The 15903-nt window shown below is 35.9% G+C and overlaps 1 protein-coding gene across 1 annotated transcript; it reads left to right on the top strand.

Annotated features, from left to right (window-relative positions):
- Nucleotides 1-3957: 3957 nt before the first annotated feature.
- On the top strand, nt 3958-15612 carry UGCG (UDP-glucose ceramide glucosyltransferase). The gene is made up of 9 exons (XM_026866495.1): nt 3958-3962; nt 5066-5231; nt 8784-8886; nt 9765-9866; nt 10262-10374; nt 12238-12416; nt 12855-12941; nt 13389-13578; nt 14890-15612. The coding sequence occupies exons 1-9, from the start codon at nt 3958-3960 to the stop codon at nt 15058-15060; spliced, it is 1116 nt and encodes a 371-aa protein (XP_026722296.1). The 3' UTR covers nt 15061-15612.
- The last annotated feature ends 291 nt before the right edge of the window (nt 15613-15903 follow it).

Here is a 15903-nt window from a genome sequence, read left to right on the forward strand (position 1 = left end):
TGATCACCTGGCTGTCCTGTACGTGCTGTGTCATGGCACTCAAAAGGAACCCTTTCATAGCCTTCCCTGTAGTTCCTCTGATCCTCCTTCCAGTCTATCTTGTAGGTTGGTGTCACATTTGCTAACCTCCAGTCAACTGGGACCTCCCCAGTTGTCCAGGACTGCTGATAAATGATGAAAAGTGTCTCGGTGAGCACTTCTACCAGCTCCCTTAGTACCCTTGGGTGGATCCCATCTGGCCCCATAGACTTGTGTGTATTGGAGTGGTGTAGCAGGTTGCTAACCATTTCCCCTTGGATCATGGGGTCTTCATTCTATTCCTGATCTCTGCCTTCCAGCTCAGTGGGCTGGGTACCCAGAGAACAGCTGGTCTTACTATTTAGACTGAGGCAAAGAAGGCATTAAGTACATCATCCTTTGCCACTGTGCTTCTCCCTGCATCCAATAAAGGATGGAGATTCTCCTTAGCCTGCCTTTTGTTGATAATGTATTTATAGAAACATTTTTGTCTTCTACAGCAGTAGCCAGTTTAACTTCTAGTTGTGCTTTGGCCCTTCTAATTTTCTCTCTGCATAACCTCACAACATCTTTTTTAGTCCTCCTGAGTTGCCTGCCCCTAATTCCAAAGGTCAGAAACTCTCTTTTTTTAGCTCAGTTCCAACTGAAGCTTTCTGTTCATCTAGGCTGATGGTCTTTCCCACTGGCTCATCCTTCAGGACATAGGAAGGGCCTGCTCCTGCACCTTTAGGATGTCCTTACTGAAGAATGTCCAGCCTTCCTGGACTTCTTTGCCTTTCAGGACTGCCTCCCAAGGGACTCTGTCAACCAGGTTCCTAAACAGGCTGAATTCTGCCCTCTGGAAGTCCCAAGGTAGCAGTTCTGCTAACCACCCTCCTTACTTCTACAAGAATCAAACTCTCTCATTTCTTGATTTCTGTACCCAGGACACAAAGATAGAGGAAAACACTATTTGTGCTCCTGATTCCTTACCAGTTGTCCCAAGTCCATTATGCATATATATTTTTTTATATATATAAAAGTATCTTCTATGTAAAAAGTGTACTTTTTATATTATTTAATATTAATATATTGTAAAATGGTCAGATAACTGTATAAAGTTACTGCTGTGAGATACTGAAACTTAGTAGTTACCTATGCTGCCTTATGTGGAGTTGTCTTTATACTGTTACATTAATGTGGTAGAATTTTAAGTGGGCTAATACTAATCTTTGAAGCAGGGGTGTTGTTACCCCTTTCATGAATTCAGGGGTTGACTGCTATACTTTTTGAACTCCTCCAGTCTTTCTTTCAGTTGTATTTAATGCACTGACCAGTGTAGTATACCCATAGCAAATTTCATTTTTTCTTTTGTGGATAAAGGTACCTACTTTTGGAAATGTTTTAACACAGGATATGTATAAAAAGTAAGGAAGATAGAGAAAACTCATCCTTTCTACTATTCTGTTACCAAAAGAAGCAGGATAATCTTAAATTTGATTTCTCCTGTTTAAGCTGAGATCTTGTCTGTTACTGCATAGCAGAACAGCACTTCACAGCACCCATGTGAGACAGTCCAGCTTGCCAACATGAAAATGGACTGGGGAAGGGGGAAGTGTGTAAATTCAGAAGTAGAAGCAGGAAAACGGTTTTCATAAGTAATGATCTGCTAGTTTATCTCAATAGCCTGTGGAACCATAGCCTTCAAGGGATGTCTTCAGTGCTTCCTGCATCTTGTGTTGTGGTTTTACCAGCAGATTTTAAGTATCTGTTACAAATTTCTGAGCTAGAATTACTTATGTCACCCTAATAGGATAATTCTTTCAGTAGCTGCTGAGGAAGGGTTGAAGTGAGAGAATAAATAGCACTTAAGTTTTTTCAGATGCTTTTAAAAGTTATGTGTTCCTATCTCAGCTGAGAGACTCAGCAATATGTCTACTGTAAGAAGCTTTTTGGTTTTGCTAGAATACTGTCTTGCCCTTAATGAAGCGGAAAGAGGGAAATGTAGTCTTGGCCTTTAAAGAAAAGTTTTGTGACTTAATTTGATACAGGTTAGCAAGAATCCATCATGTAGTATACTGGGCAGTAGTAACTCAGTAGCCTGGGTTTTGTTTTAGGAAATACTTTTTTTCCTCTGAGAGAAGTCTAGGTTACACAATTACTTCTTTGGGTTAATTATGATTGTGTTAAGGAACTAAGTTTGAGTAAAGTTTTGCAGATAACCTCTCACATGATATAGTTGAGCTATAGCTCCTGACACCATTATGCATCCTGCTGCTTTTTTCTTTCCCCACCTATGTACACCAGCACCTGACTAATTACCGAAGGAATTTTGGTTTCACTACTTTGGGATTTCAGGATTATCTATTTAATGTATGTAGGTGCAAAAGTGCATGTAGATAACTTTGCTATTAGTCTCTCACATACAGGTTTTAAAAGTGCCTTTAAATAGTGCTCTGCTAACATGTTTTATATACTATACATTCCTTGGTGGTGGTATACATTCCTTGGTGTAGTGTTTTTCAACAGTTTACTGCATTAGGCAGAGGTAGAAAAAAATGCATCAAACAAGTGCATCTGTATAGTTAAGTGTTTTTGAATTCTTTGGGCTAACTTCAGTGCAAAATATGTAATATTCCATATGTGATACAAACTTGTTGAAATTATTCCTTTCCTTTATGATTTCAAACTGTGTATCATATATGCTTTGTGATAATGAAGATAGCTGATCACACCACCTGAGAGCACTGAACTACCATAACCACAAGTTAGTGTTTAAAAATACTGACTTACTGCTTCATCTGACCTCTAATTTGGTGCATGTTCTTTAACATACACCTTTATTTAGAACTAGTGTTTAAATTTTGACTTCCATGACTTCCATTAGCCTTAATTTCACTACTGAAACTTGTTTTTTATAATTATTGGTCCATGTCTCTGGTGAAGGTAGCTTTCAATTGTAACTTTGGTTTTTCTTCCAGATGTGCCATTTCACAAATAGTTCTTCTCAGTGTAAAATGATGTGGTTTACTGTTGTTCCACAGAGTCTGAGCATTGCAATTACTGATATAGAAATTGCTTTACCTTTAGTGTCACAATACCACAGTGCTTTCAGGATGGCAGGCTACTACTTTTGTGAAGTATTATGAATAGAACATGAACCGGAACAGGAATCTTGTTTTTAAGATGGCATGTTAGAGAAAATCTTACCATACTGAGCCATACCCTGTCAAAAGTCTCAGTGTGTAGTGTTTCACAGCTGAATAGATCCTGATAATACTGCATGTCTCATTTGCGTGTCTTCCAAAGTTTCTCTCACACCATGTGTAGGTTTTTCCTTATGTCATTTAATCGCCTGCATAATCCTAGGTGTCAGCATCATGTGCAATATGTTGCCTTGCAAGCTTCTGCAGTTTTATTACTTCGTGCTTATTCTTCATCACAGTCCTGCCTCAAGTCTCTCTCCATCCTTTCTCTCCTCCTTCCATTTACTCTGCTACTTTGTTCTCTTATTTCCTGTTCATCAAGGCTTTTGCCTCTGTGCATTGCTATAGTTTGTTTTAAATGGAGTACTACCCTCCCCCTTCCATTGTCTACCTCTTGTTCCTCCTGGTCAGAGTTGCATTCTTGAGAGTCTCGCTTCTTATTGGCACTAAAGACCTTGATGGCTGTTATATTTGTGAAAATTGGTAAGAAAATCTTTCTCTCTCTGTGGTAGCTGTCTGAACTATTGCTTTTCTTACTTTGATCTGACTGTCCCTTGGCTGTTAATTGCTCAGCAAGTCTATTTCAGTTTACCTCTGCAGTACCCAGATTGGATTTAATAGCAGTACAAGGACATAATCTGTTTTGTAATTGTATTTTTAGTGAGCCTATTGTTTTATTCTCTGTAATGGCATTATGTGCCTGGTATCCAGGCTGCAAACCTGCCTGAAAGGAGCATGCTAGGCAGGGGTGCTGATGAGGTAACAAATGTGATATCACTATGCCATTTCAGGAAAAAACAGAGAATTACTGTAATATCTTCTCTTAGTGGAGCTTCTTTGTGTTTTAGTAATTTCACTTCATCAGCAGCATGCTTCTTAGGAACTTGACTTCTTTTAACCATTTAACTAAGATGAAGCAATCCTATTTCTGTTTGGGGTTTTTTGAAGCAGCATCTTGTAAATTTTAAAGTGTGAAAGCTTTCAAGTTAAGAATTTATACCATTAGGTACATGTTGCAATAAAATATTCTTTCAATCTGACTACTATTCATGTTAGAGAACTACAGTATGCAGTATATGCACTAATTTGCAAATTCTAAGTTTCAGCAAATGCTTTTTCTCCAGTAACTTAAATTACATATATTGATGCAAATTTGCTTATATACTGGCCCATCAAGCTTTCAGAATTTAATTTTGTGTTCATTCACATAGGAGTGTGTAGGATTAAACATTCATGTTAGCGAGTTGACATGATCACTAATTTACTTGGTATATTTATTGCTGAAATACTAGTGATTGTTTGGAATTGTGTTCGTGTTTTATCTATGCTTCTGACCCAGCCTGATTTCCAGTTTCTAGGATTTTTTATACTACAGTTGACTGATACTATCCTTTTCTTGGAGGTGTTTGTTAACAAATTGATCAGTAGGATCAACAGAATCCCCTGTGCTTTCAGCTTACTGAAAGTTTTGCATAACTTAATGCAGGAAAAAGCACATGACCTTTCCTTGTTGACATTAAATTGTTTGTTCTGATTATCCTTTACAATACTTTGAGTTTTAGTGCTATGGAGGAATGCAGAAAAATATTGTCTCCTGTGCAGTTTGAAAAAAGTCATACTTTTTCAAAATGTATAGTGGAAAATGCATTAATTTGAAATGTCTAGTAAGTTGAATCAGGTTGAATTTACTTACACAATGCTAAGGGTTTTTTTAGGTATTGTCTCTGACGCATCAACTGTGAGATATAAAAATAACTTGTTTCTACAACCAAAACTATTTTTTGGCAGCAATTTTAACTACCAAGGTTTCTTAGTTCTGGCTGTATTTTGAATGGACTTCTCTAGCGTGCCACCACATAAAGAAAACACACTATTTCTCCTTACAGACGCCTCCACCTCAATAAGAAAGCCACAGACAAACAGCCGTACAGCAAGCTTCCTGGTGTTTCACTTTTAAAGCCACTAAAAGGTGTGGATCCTAACCTGATCAACAACTTAGAAACCTTCTTTGAACTGGATTACCCAAAAGTATGTATACCATTTGGAGTTTTTTCTAATTCCTCCCTTTCTTCCAAAAGTCTATCAGGATCTTGAGCTAGAACTATGCAACTTGGATATATATAGGATTGTTCCTCCTTCCACAGCAAATGCATTATTTCACATATTGCAAACAAAACTTACTCCTTTCTGAAAAGCTGTCTATAAAGGAACATGATCAGTGCTTGGGGCCAAAACATAATCTACATCTCAGTAAGATTTGTTTAACCATTATTCCTGTATTGTGGTATTCATAGCAGTATAAAACTCTTCAGTCTATAAAAGATCATTTGAGAGGCCAGACTCCCTCCCCAGTTACTACTTTTCTGTAACATGCCCTTTAAAATAAAGCACAACTGATAACCTGAAACTTTGATTCTTGCTCATGGCTAATGAAGAATTTACAGTGAGGGTGGTGCACCTCACCAGTTGTTGGAAGGTAGGATAGTCTCCCAGCCACTTGTAGGTGCTGGGAAACAACTAGTTAAAAAAAGCTTACATTTGCTGTTGAACACTGTTTGACTTTGTAATATAAGTGATAAATGTGTCAGATGCTGTCCTTTCTCTAAGGAGTTTACAATTTAAAGAAGAAATCTGCAAATGCTTGCTGCATCACTTGCTACTTGATGCATGCTCCTGTGGGTGGAAAGACTACATTTTCTACTGTATATTTCCTGAATTCTAAAACTTGTAACTTTTAATAAAAACTCTTTTCTCAATTCTCAAAACTGCTTCTGACTCTGCTGCTTCAATTGTAAAAGGTCAGAGGTATGTGTAAGCTATACAGTGAGCTTCCTTTATGTATTCTGAGAGCTTTAAACTTAGGAGTAAGTAGGCAGGATAAAACAAAAAAAAACTTCACTATTTGGAACTTGGAATAAGTTGGATAGTTTTTCTGTAATGAAGCTTGAGGCCTTCTGAAAAGCTTCAGGCATTCATGTTTAGGTCTTTTTGATTCAACAAAAGTGCAATGAAGATTAAATGTGGCCAAGATAAGTTTAAAGCATACTTGAGGCGTGCTGTGTGTCCCAATATTGCAAATGGTGCAGAGAAGCTGCAGCAATATCTTTAGCTGTTTTATGACTATAAGCATCAAAGCATTATGCAGCTGAAACATTTAACTACAAATATAATTCATTTGAGAATTCAGAAAAATTTATGCTGAATCTTGTTTTATGAGAGATAGTCTTGAGCCTTCTGATAACTGATACATATGGGTAGCAATCTTAAAATATTGCTACTCCACAGAAATCTGATTTTTGGATAACGATAGTGACAATCATACTTTTCCCAAGGAGAATGAAGACGGAGGTATGAATGCTTCAGTTTTCTGGGACATAGATTATACAGTACAAGCAAGATTCCCCAAACTGTTTGAAAACGCTTCTGTACAATAACTACAGAAATATTTCATTTAAGAGATTGACATTACACCACAAAAACCAGAGCAACAGTATTGCCTAGTATTCAAAGTTCAGCTGTCCTAGGAAAAATTATTAGGAAAGAATAATAATAAACTTGTTCCAGTGAAGCCAAGTTCAGCCTGCATTGATACTGATTCTCTGATACTCTTCTGTGATACCCCATGTGTAAAATAATTTTTAAATTAAAATAATTCAAAATTTGTGATGTGTACAGTTCTGTGATACCTCATGTGTCTTGCATAGAAGCCAGTTATACAGCTTCTAAACTGCAGGTCTTACATATAATATTTTTATCAGTGAACAGTTCTTACTTACTGTGCATACTGTAATTTTGGCAGAAATCTTTGCTCATGTTATGCCCAAATGAACCTAATTGTAATGTTTATAAGTATCTGTATTTTTTCTCCTTTAGTCATATACGTTGACGTTCTTTACTTTGTTACTGCATACAAAGACCATTTACTGTGAATTTTTCGGGTTTCAGACTGGAATTTCAAAGGGATTTTTTATTATTTCTGGTTGAATTTCTTGGAGAATATGGATATAGAAGTGTCATTGCAACTGTGGATAGAAGATCAGTGATTTAATTACTAGTAAAAATAGGTGTTCTTTTACATGTCTAGTTGGATGAACAATAAAGAACGAGTTTCTTTAGTTTGGTTATTTCTGTGGTGTTCATGCTGTCAGGGTTGGGGTGAAATGACCCGTGTGCTTAATGAGGCAGGTCTTTTTACCCTTTAAATTCCATTTTCCATGTTGATAAAGTGATAGGAATCAAAATAGTACTTGCACTTTAGGCAAACTGGCTTTAAATTTCTTTCTGGGAGGGAGAGGTGTGTTTGTCTGATAGCCCGTAGTGCCAGACCAAGTCTTAACAACTCCCATTTAGTGGTTAATGATTTTAAGTTTCCACAATATTCTATAAGAGTTGTTGGGGTTTTTGTGCTTAACAATACCGTTTTTACTTGAAAGAATGTATTTCACTTAATGTTTTCTGCTGGTGAAATAGTTATTACTGAACAAGAACGTCAGAGGTTGTCACCATTGAGCCCACAGGCAGCTTTCAAACTTCAGATTACTTTTTGCTTAAGTAGCTTACTGAAAATAAAGTTCAGTGATGTGATAGGAGAGTATAAGGGAGAATAAGAACTCTCACACTAGTTGGGACTCTTATTTACTACTGCTATATCAAATGAGATCCAAGAAAATTGTTTTTAATGAGATTTGAATTTTTAATCTTGGACTGTGAAAATGGCTTCTAGGTATCCTGATCAGAAACTTGCATTTTCTGAATTTTATTCTTTGGATTAGAGCTCTAATAACTTGTAATAGTTCAGTAATTTTAACAGAAAGAGGAATGTTATATCAAGTAAGGAGTATTCAAGGAACTTACTGTTAATGCAGAAACAGAAATAACTTCATCAAATCTTTCAAAGCTGCCTCAATGTTGAGTGATTCTTAAAATGCTCTCTCTAGCTCATGTGTAACAAGCATGTAGCTTGATTGCTGAAACAGCTGGAGTTTTCCCTTACCTCTGGTTGATTTTTAAACATTATTAATGAGGAAAATACATACACATTATATATGCATATACATGTTCCTGAGCTTAACTTCATTATACAATTAAATGTATGTATACTGGTCTCTGGCTTGTCTTCCAACTCTGTTTTGCATATGCATCTAGAAAGTAAAGGAAAAAAAAGTGTAGTTCAGAGGTATGCAGTCAAGCATATCATAACATCATTCCTGCAGTATTTTGTGCTGTAATTTCCTTGCGTATGAGACTGGATTTAAGATTCATATGTAAACAAGAATGGAAGTGAAAATAAAAATTTTACCCTGTATACCAGGACATCTTGCTTCATGCCTCACAGAAACTCTTCTGATAACAGGAGCACTAAGGTTCCTCAGTACAAGTGTTTGTTTGGAACAGGTTCTTTTTTCACAAGTACTTGGTTGTGTATCAGTAAATAGTCTTATTTAGCTGTAAAACAACCCCTTTTGTTTTATTTTTAATTCTGTAACAGTTGTCTTTTTTTCCAGTTTGGTACACTATCAAGCTTTATTCCCTGGACTGTATTGATCTTACGTGTGTGTGTACATCTTTGTTTTTTACTAGTATGAAGTACTACTCTGTGTACAAGATCATGATGATCCAGCTATTGATGTGTGCAAAAAGCTCCTTGGCAAATACCCGAATGTTGATGCTAGACTGTTCATAGGTAAGCAGTGCAACTTGAGGGTGGAACTTACTTGAAAAATGTTTTTAGGTCTTCAGCTCCTTTTACAGTATTCTAAAATAAATGGGCATTTTGTTCAGCCCATGTTGCTTCTGTAGATTAATCATCAGTTTGGGGTGAAATAAGTTTGTAGTCACAATCTGTGACATCAGTCCAGAAAAACTCTAGAAAGAACGATTTATGCAACCCCAGCAACTTTTTCCTTCTAAATCTGAAACAGTAGTTTAAATCCTGTCCTTGTGCTGAACTAAATGGGCAGGAAGTGACTTGGAGTTGTGGCTGTATTTGATCTTGAGGTCCTGCAGTAAGCCTTTTTCATCAGTTTATAATGTAGGTCTCTTTCTTCACTTTACATTTGCATTAGAGGAGGAAAAGGATATTAGAACTAGGTAGTACAGTGTCATTTTTCTCTGCCATGAAAAAAACTGGACCGTGTCTGACAACTGGAAACAAAAGTGTTTCTCACTTTATTCTGTTCCTTTTTAATTTTTCTTTCAAAATTATTGTAGACCATAATGGTCATAGACCATAGTTTTAAGAAAGAGGCAGAGAATATTTACTTTATAGACTGTAGTAATAAACTTCGTAGTTTTACTGCCCTTTTACTTACATTAACATTGTTACCCTGCCATTTTGAGGAAGCATTAGAATATTTTTTCCTTTTTAATTCTCTACATAGTTGTAGTAAGATCTAAAATATAGAAGTGAAGGAATATGTAAAATTGAAATCCTTTTTATAGAAGTGGACTTTTATGGTTAAATTTTTACTGTTCTTCAGCTAGTATATCTAAATATTTTGGGTATTGAGTCTGAATTCTAAAAAAACCTCATACATTGTGTATGATTATGTATTTTTTTAGGTGGCAAGAAGGTTGGCATCAACCCCAAAATTAACAATCTAATGCCTGGCTATGAAGTTGCCAAATATGATCTCATATGGATTTGTGACAGTGGAATCAGAGGTAGGTGTGTGCTGTAATGTGCTGACTGTTATATTGCTCTTATTCCCTGTAGACCAGCAGTTGCTGGAGGTTATTTTTACTGAGAATACAATTAGAAATGAAAGTTAAAAACTGGAAAAAATATGTTCATGGTATAAAAATGTTTAATCTCTAATTAAAGGTGAAAATCCCTTCAAAAATATACTGTTCATGTATTTACATTGTATGTGTTGTTGATCATAATAATGATGTTGATCTCTGTTGTTATTTTTTCTGAAACTGTTCTTCCAGAATACTGTACATCAAAGTATATATGCTCTTGATATTGGTAATAGAATGATAATTAGTGTCTCTGTAAAGTAGTTTGCTCATGACAGAACTGCTTAATTAACTGTCTTTTTTCATTTGTCACTTAGTAACACCAGACACACTGACGGATATGGCCAATCAAATGACTGAAAAAGTAGGCTTGGTCCATGGGCTTCCTTATGTTGCAGACAGACAGGGTTTTGCTGCTACCCTTGAACAGGTGAGTGCAGTGTTGGTGTTTTTGGTTGTTGTTTTTTTTTTTTTTTTTACAAGTCCTTGCTGACTAAAAGTTGTATGAAGCCTCTTGCACATTTTGAATGAAGAAATGTTTGTTTTCAGCTGCAGTCACACTTCAAACTATCTAGGATAACTTTTGAATGCTCCAAAATTGTACTGTGGTGCTCTGAACATTGATTCAATATTTAAGTTTAGAATACAAACAATAAAGATTACAGGATAAATATAATATATATGGTTAAAAGAATTACTAAAACTGAAGAACTCTTTATAGTCAGAAAGGGCCATTAATCCATTTTGATGACTGAAAAGGCACACAGAAATGGCCATGATAAGTTAGAGCAAACAAAGTGCAGCTCACACAGTATCTTATTTCCAGCAGGGATTATAACCGCAGCCTTTGAGGAGAGCAGAACACAAGCGAGGCTTATATTCCATTTTCCTGTAATACTGTCTCAACTTTCTGCAATTTTCAGATGAGAAACCTCCTGAGCAGGAAGTAGACTTGCATATTTACTAATCCTCAATATATTAGTATTTTAGTAAGAACAGATTTCTTACAGGAACATTTCAATTCTTTCTTTGAGTCCATAGAGATTTTTGAACATCAGTAACTGTCTGTAACAGGAAGTTCCATAGATCTACTGTTACAGGAACAACCACGTTGTTCACACCAACTCTCGTTCTTCTGTAGTGCTATTTCATGTCATACTTGTTTTGGAAGAGAAAGTGAACAGTAGATTCCTGTCCATCATCTCCATATCACTCATTCTGTCCTATTCTCCCCTCTTCTTTCTCAGTAAGTTCTCTTTTGTAGAGTAAAAGGGTTGAGTTTTCTTGTTTGTTTCTTGTGTCTCAAGACATGTAATTTAATCAACTATATTTGAAGCTGTCATAAGCTGTTTTGGCCCCAAGTCTAACTGATGTGTGTTGAAGGCAGAAATGTGAGATGAGTGCAGTGAAATACAGTACTCATGGAGAGAGGGCAGCTTGTGTAATTTTTGTGACAAAGTCTGAACTTTCTCCTACAAGAGAAGAGCAAGGAGCTACAGCACAAAGCTTGTAGTACTGCTATGTGCTAATGTAGCAAGAATTACAACTCCTGCTTCTATGTTCCTGGAAGAGTGTTTTTTGCTACCAGATCCAGTATACTACAAGATGAGCATGCCTGTTCTTGAATGAGTTTGTGTCCGTAAGACCAGTGTGAAGGCCATCTGTAGGAAGAATAGTAGTGACAAGCAGTTGTACTCATTCGCATTGTCTCTTTATAGGACACTCCTAGTTTTAAGTTATTAAATCTTACAAAAAGACTTGCTCAATCTGAATTTTTTTCTTCGCTTTTTCTTTTTTGCAAGTACATTAAGTAAACAATTTCCCTGCTTCTGTACAACCATATTGTAAGTTTCTAAGACCATGTATGGAGTAATGCAGTTAATCTTTATTAAGAGGAAGGAGAAAGCATGTATGTCAGCTATCACCAAATAATATATTAATCCTACTGATTAGTAAGTTACTAACTGGATTTTTAATATATGTATTTGTTGAGAACAACCTCAATAAATTAGAAATGAAATATGGTAATTTAATACATATATTTAAAACCCACTTACAGATTTGTAAAAACACAGTCAGTATCACAACTAGATTTCTAAGATTTGGTGGTAGACTAGATTTCTCAAATTAGCAGTAAAGATCTTTCCAAACACAGCATATTTGGACTTGGCCTATAATTGACCATGTCTAGTACATTTTTCCTTCTCCAAACTTTTTTGAGGAAAAAGCTGTCAGTGGGTAGTACTTGAATAAAACACATACAGAGTTGAAAAACCTTACCTTGTTTTGGCAGGTTTATTTTGGAACTTCCCATCCAAGGTCATATATTTCAGCCAATTTAACGGGCTTTAAGTGTGTAACAGGAATGTCCTGCTTGATGAGGAAGGATGTCTTGGACCAAGCTGGAGGACTGATAGCTTTTGCACAGTATATTGCTGAAGATTACTTTATGGCCAAAGCTATAGCTGACCGGTAAGATGACTCTGAAGTAAGCTTATTCTTTTAAGCGCAGTTTAAATCTTTTTTTTAAGATATGGTGCATACTATAAGTATAGGTGTTCAAGTCAGCTTCACATGTATATAGCAAACATGCTTATGACATGTGCTTGTCCTATCAGTGTAGTCTTCTAGAAACAAGCTATGTCATTGTCAATTCCTTTCGAAAAAAGTTTGTGAAACCTTGGTTTCCAAGTATTATTCAAGTGGTATTTGCTATTTTCCAATGAAGAGACTTGATAAAATACACTTAACTCCTTTGTTTATACCCATTGTAAAAATATACCACATATGCCAAAAAACTTTCAAGCCTAATGAAGTTCCTGGGTGTTTGTTCTCTAATTGTTTTTTTAATTTCTTATTTGCATGTTATTTTTTTATAATAATAAACTCATTTTAAAATTCATTTTTCAGGGGCTGGAAACTTGCAATGGCCACACAGGTTGCAATGCAAAACTCTGGTTCATATTCTATTTCTCAGTTTCAGTCCAGAATGATCAGGTAAAATTTAGTCTCTACTTCCTCTCCCACACACCCTAGTCACCTGCTTCTGATGTGGATAACATGATGATGAGAGAGAATACGTTTTCTAAGCTAATTTGATCTAATGTCCAGAATGCTGAAGCTCCAATGCAGAGTTTGATATGTGCTTCTCTTTAGTGTTGGGAGAGAAGCACTGACTTTCCACAGAAGAATGACTGATACAAGTATCAAAAAAAAAAAAAACGAACCCAAACCTAAAAAACCTAAAAAAATCCCTTAGTATCTTTGAAATGCTATGTGCAGTATCTTTGAAAGATAGAATTCTTAAAAATATTTTATTTGCAGGTGTAAATTAAATGTGATTAAACTAACATAGTCAGAAAGAAACCATGATGGCTCATCCTTTGAGGTGGAGGAGGACATACAATAATGCATAGTCAGAACTGATTTGTTTGTCTTTTCTAGGTGGGCCAAACTGCGAATTAATATGTTACCTGCCACAATAATTTGTGAGCCAATCTCAGAGTGCTTTGTTGCCAGTCTAGTTATTGGATGGGCAGCTCACCACGTGTTTAGATGGGATATAATGGTATTTTTCATGTGTCACTGCTTGGCGTGGTTTATATTTGACTACATTCAACTCAAAGGTGTTCAGGTATGTAGCTTCATTTTTTCTCTGGAGGTTATTAAAGTTAGTGATGCCATCTGCGTCAGCAAAAAGCTAAGCCTAATTGTAACAATAAAATAATTCTCTTGATATCAAGGAAATAACAGGTCAAATCTTGTTACTTATCAGTCTTCCAGCTTCAGTTATAATAGCACTAAAACGAGTAAGTGTGCTTGGTTGTAATTTTATTGTCTATATATGCCTGCCTAGGCTCCAGAAGTTTGCATATCAGTCCCCTTAATCTTCTCATTTTCAGTCTGCTCTACCTAGGAATATACAGAAATTGGAAGCTTTTTTAACAGTATAAGAACAGTAGTTTTATGGTGTTTTATAGGTTTTTTGTTATCTTAGTTGTCACTGTTTTGTATTTATTGAGGTGTATGTATATATACTCTTTACACTTTTTTTCTTTATTTTAGTAATAATAGACTTACAGGACAGTAGTAGCCTACCTCTAAATATAAAATCTTCCCATCACTACAAGTGATGCCTCATTTAAAAACTTACAATATAGAAAGATATCACAAATCAGAACATTTTTTCTTCTACTGCTGTAGGAAGTATTTGGACTAGTTTCTGCTGGGATCATATTCCATCCAAATCTCATCCATAATTACTTGTGTATTTAAACTTATCATATAGTTCTCTTCATACTGGAAAAATGTTCTTTTGGTAATTTTAACAAATTGGAAATAAAGTTAGTACTCCAGAAGGTCAGTTTTAACAATCACCTTTCTGATTACTCTTCTCACCATACACAGCATGTAAAAGAGCTTTGTGCCTGCTCTTCCTCTTCTGAAGCCTCTTCAGCTTTCAGCTCTGCCATGCATCTGGAAATTCTCAAAGAATCAAAAAATAGAGAGTCTATAAGTTGGGGTTTTTTCACACTTTTCCTGTGCAGTAGGCCAAAGGCTTATTTATCTGAATTTCTCTCCACTGGTAATGTGCAGGAGTGTTCTGTGTAGGTGCTGCTGTTCTGAGGTCTGTGGTGAAAACACAAGTGAACAGTTTTACAAAACTTCAAAAAGTGTAAAGTGAAATTGTCATGCTTTTTCTTGCCTTTTGCACTACATACAAGTCTCTTTTCAAACCTTCTGGGTCATTTTGCCAAGCAAGTTTTGTTTAACATAGGCAATATCTTGAACAGTAAAATGTTCTTGGCTTATACAAAATACACTATTGATATTTAAGTATGTATAATAAGCTTTAGAAAATATGTATGTGACACATGTTTTAAATAACTTTAAAATTAATTTTGAATAATCAGTATGTTTAAATACTTGTTTTTTATATTCCTAGGGTGGTGCTCTGTGTTTTTCAAAACTTGATTATGCAGTAGCTTGGTTCATCAGAGAATCCATGACAATTTATATCTTCCTATCTGCTTTGTGGGACCCCACTATTAGCTGGAGGACAGGACGCTACAGATTACGTTGTGGAGGCACTGCAGAAGAAATTCTAGATGTATAGCCACAGCTTTGTAACTGTGAATGTCAAAAAGAGAAGGGGGGGAGAAAAGTATTATAAATTGTTTATATAAATACTTTTAAGAAAATCTACCTTCAGTAGTTTTACTACTTGTATGTTTTAGTATCTGTTCTTTTAATTTATTTTTGCATGGCACTTGCATCTGTGTAAATACATCTGTAGTCTTGGCCAAATGGTACCTTGTTCCTATGTACAACTAGAAATGGAGAGAATTGCTCCTGACATACTTTCTTACAGGAATGCTCTGCAGTAAACTTCATTAAAAAAGAAAGAAGTATCCTGAATAGGAACAGCTTCTTACTCCATGGTGTGCTAGCCTAGCAAATCCAGGATTCACATAAGCTGTTTTCCAGATGGATTGTACAAGGCTGTACCTAGCAAAATCTCAGAAGTACAGCTGATTTGTTTTATTCCACTAAATTGAGCTAGTAACAGGACCATGGGAAAGAAGCTCTTAAATGCTTTATGCCTACCTCTTGCAGTTGCTGCAGAACAAAATGAATGGAAAAGGTAAAAACGCTTTGCAAAAACAAACTAAAGCTGGAGTCTTGTGTTTATGTGTATATATGAAATACTTTAGTCATTGCAATGAACCAAAAGTGGACTGAGTTTGATAGAATGTGTTAGAAGAAATTACTGGTCAGGCATGTATTGTGGGCATCTTTTGGCCAACTCTGATCTGGTTCTGTCTTGAACCTTGTTAAGCACTGTGCTATAACTAGCCAAGCTACTCCCCTTCAGTGTTTCCATCCTTTTTTAGGGGTGTTTGTTTTTCCCTGTGAGTAAATGCTTTAATTAGGGGGAGGGGAGTAAGGGCTGTCTCTT

The sequence above is a fragment of the Athene cunicularia genome (assembly GCF_003259725.1).
Source record: "Athene cunicularia isolate RWA chromosome Z unlocalized genomic scaffold, athCun1 chrZ_part3, whole genome shotgun sequence".
NCBI classification, from domain to species: domain Eukaryota; kingdom Metazoa; phylum Chordata; class Aves; order Strigiformes; family Strigidae; genus Athene; species Athene cunicularia.

Excerpts from the sequence above, each read along its gene's own strand:
- UGCG (XM_026866495.1), top strand. Across the intron at positions 12,417-12,854 it reads GCCAAAGCTATAGCTGACCG|GGGCTGGAAACTTGCAATGG; the intron begins GTAAGATGACTC and ends TTCATTTTTCAG. Across the intron at positions 13,579-14,889 it reads TTCAACTCAAAGGTGTTCAG|GGTGGTGCTCTGTGTTTTTC; the intron begins GTATGTAGCTTC and ends TTATATTCCTAG.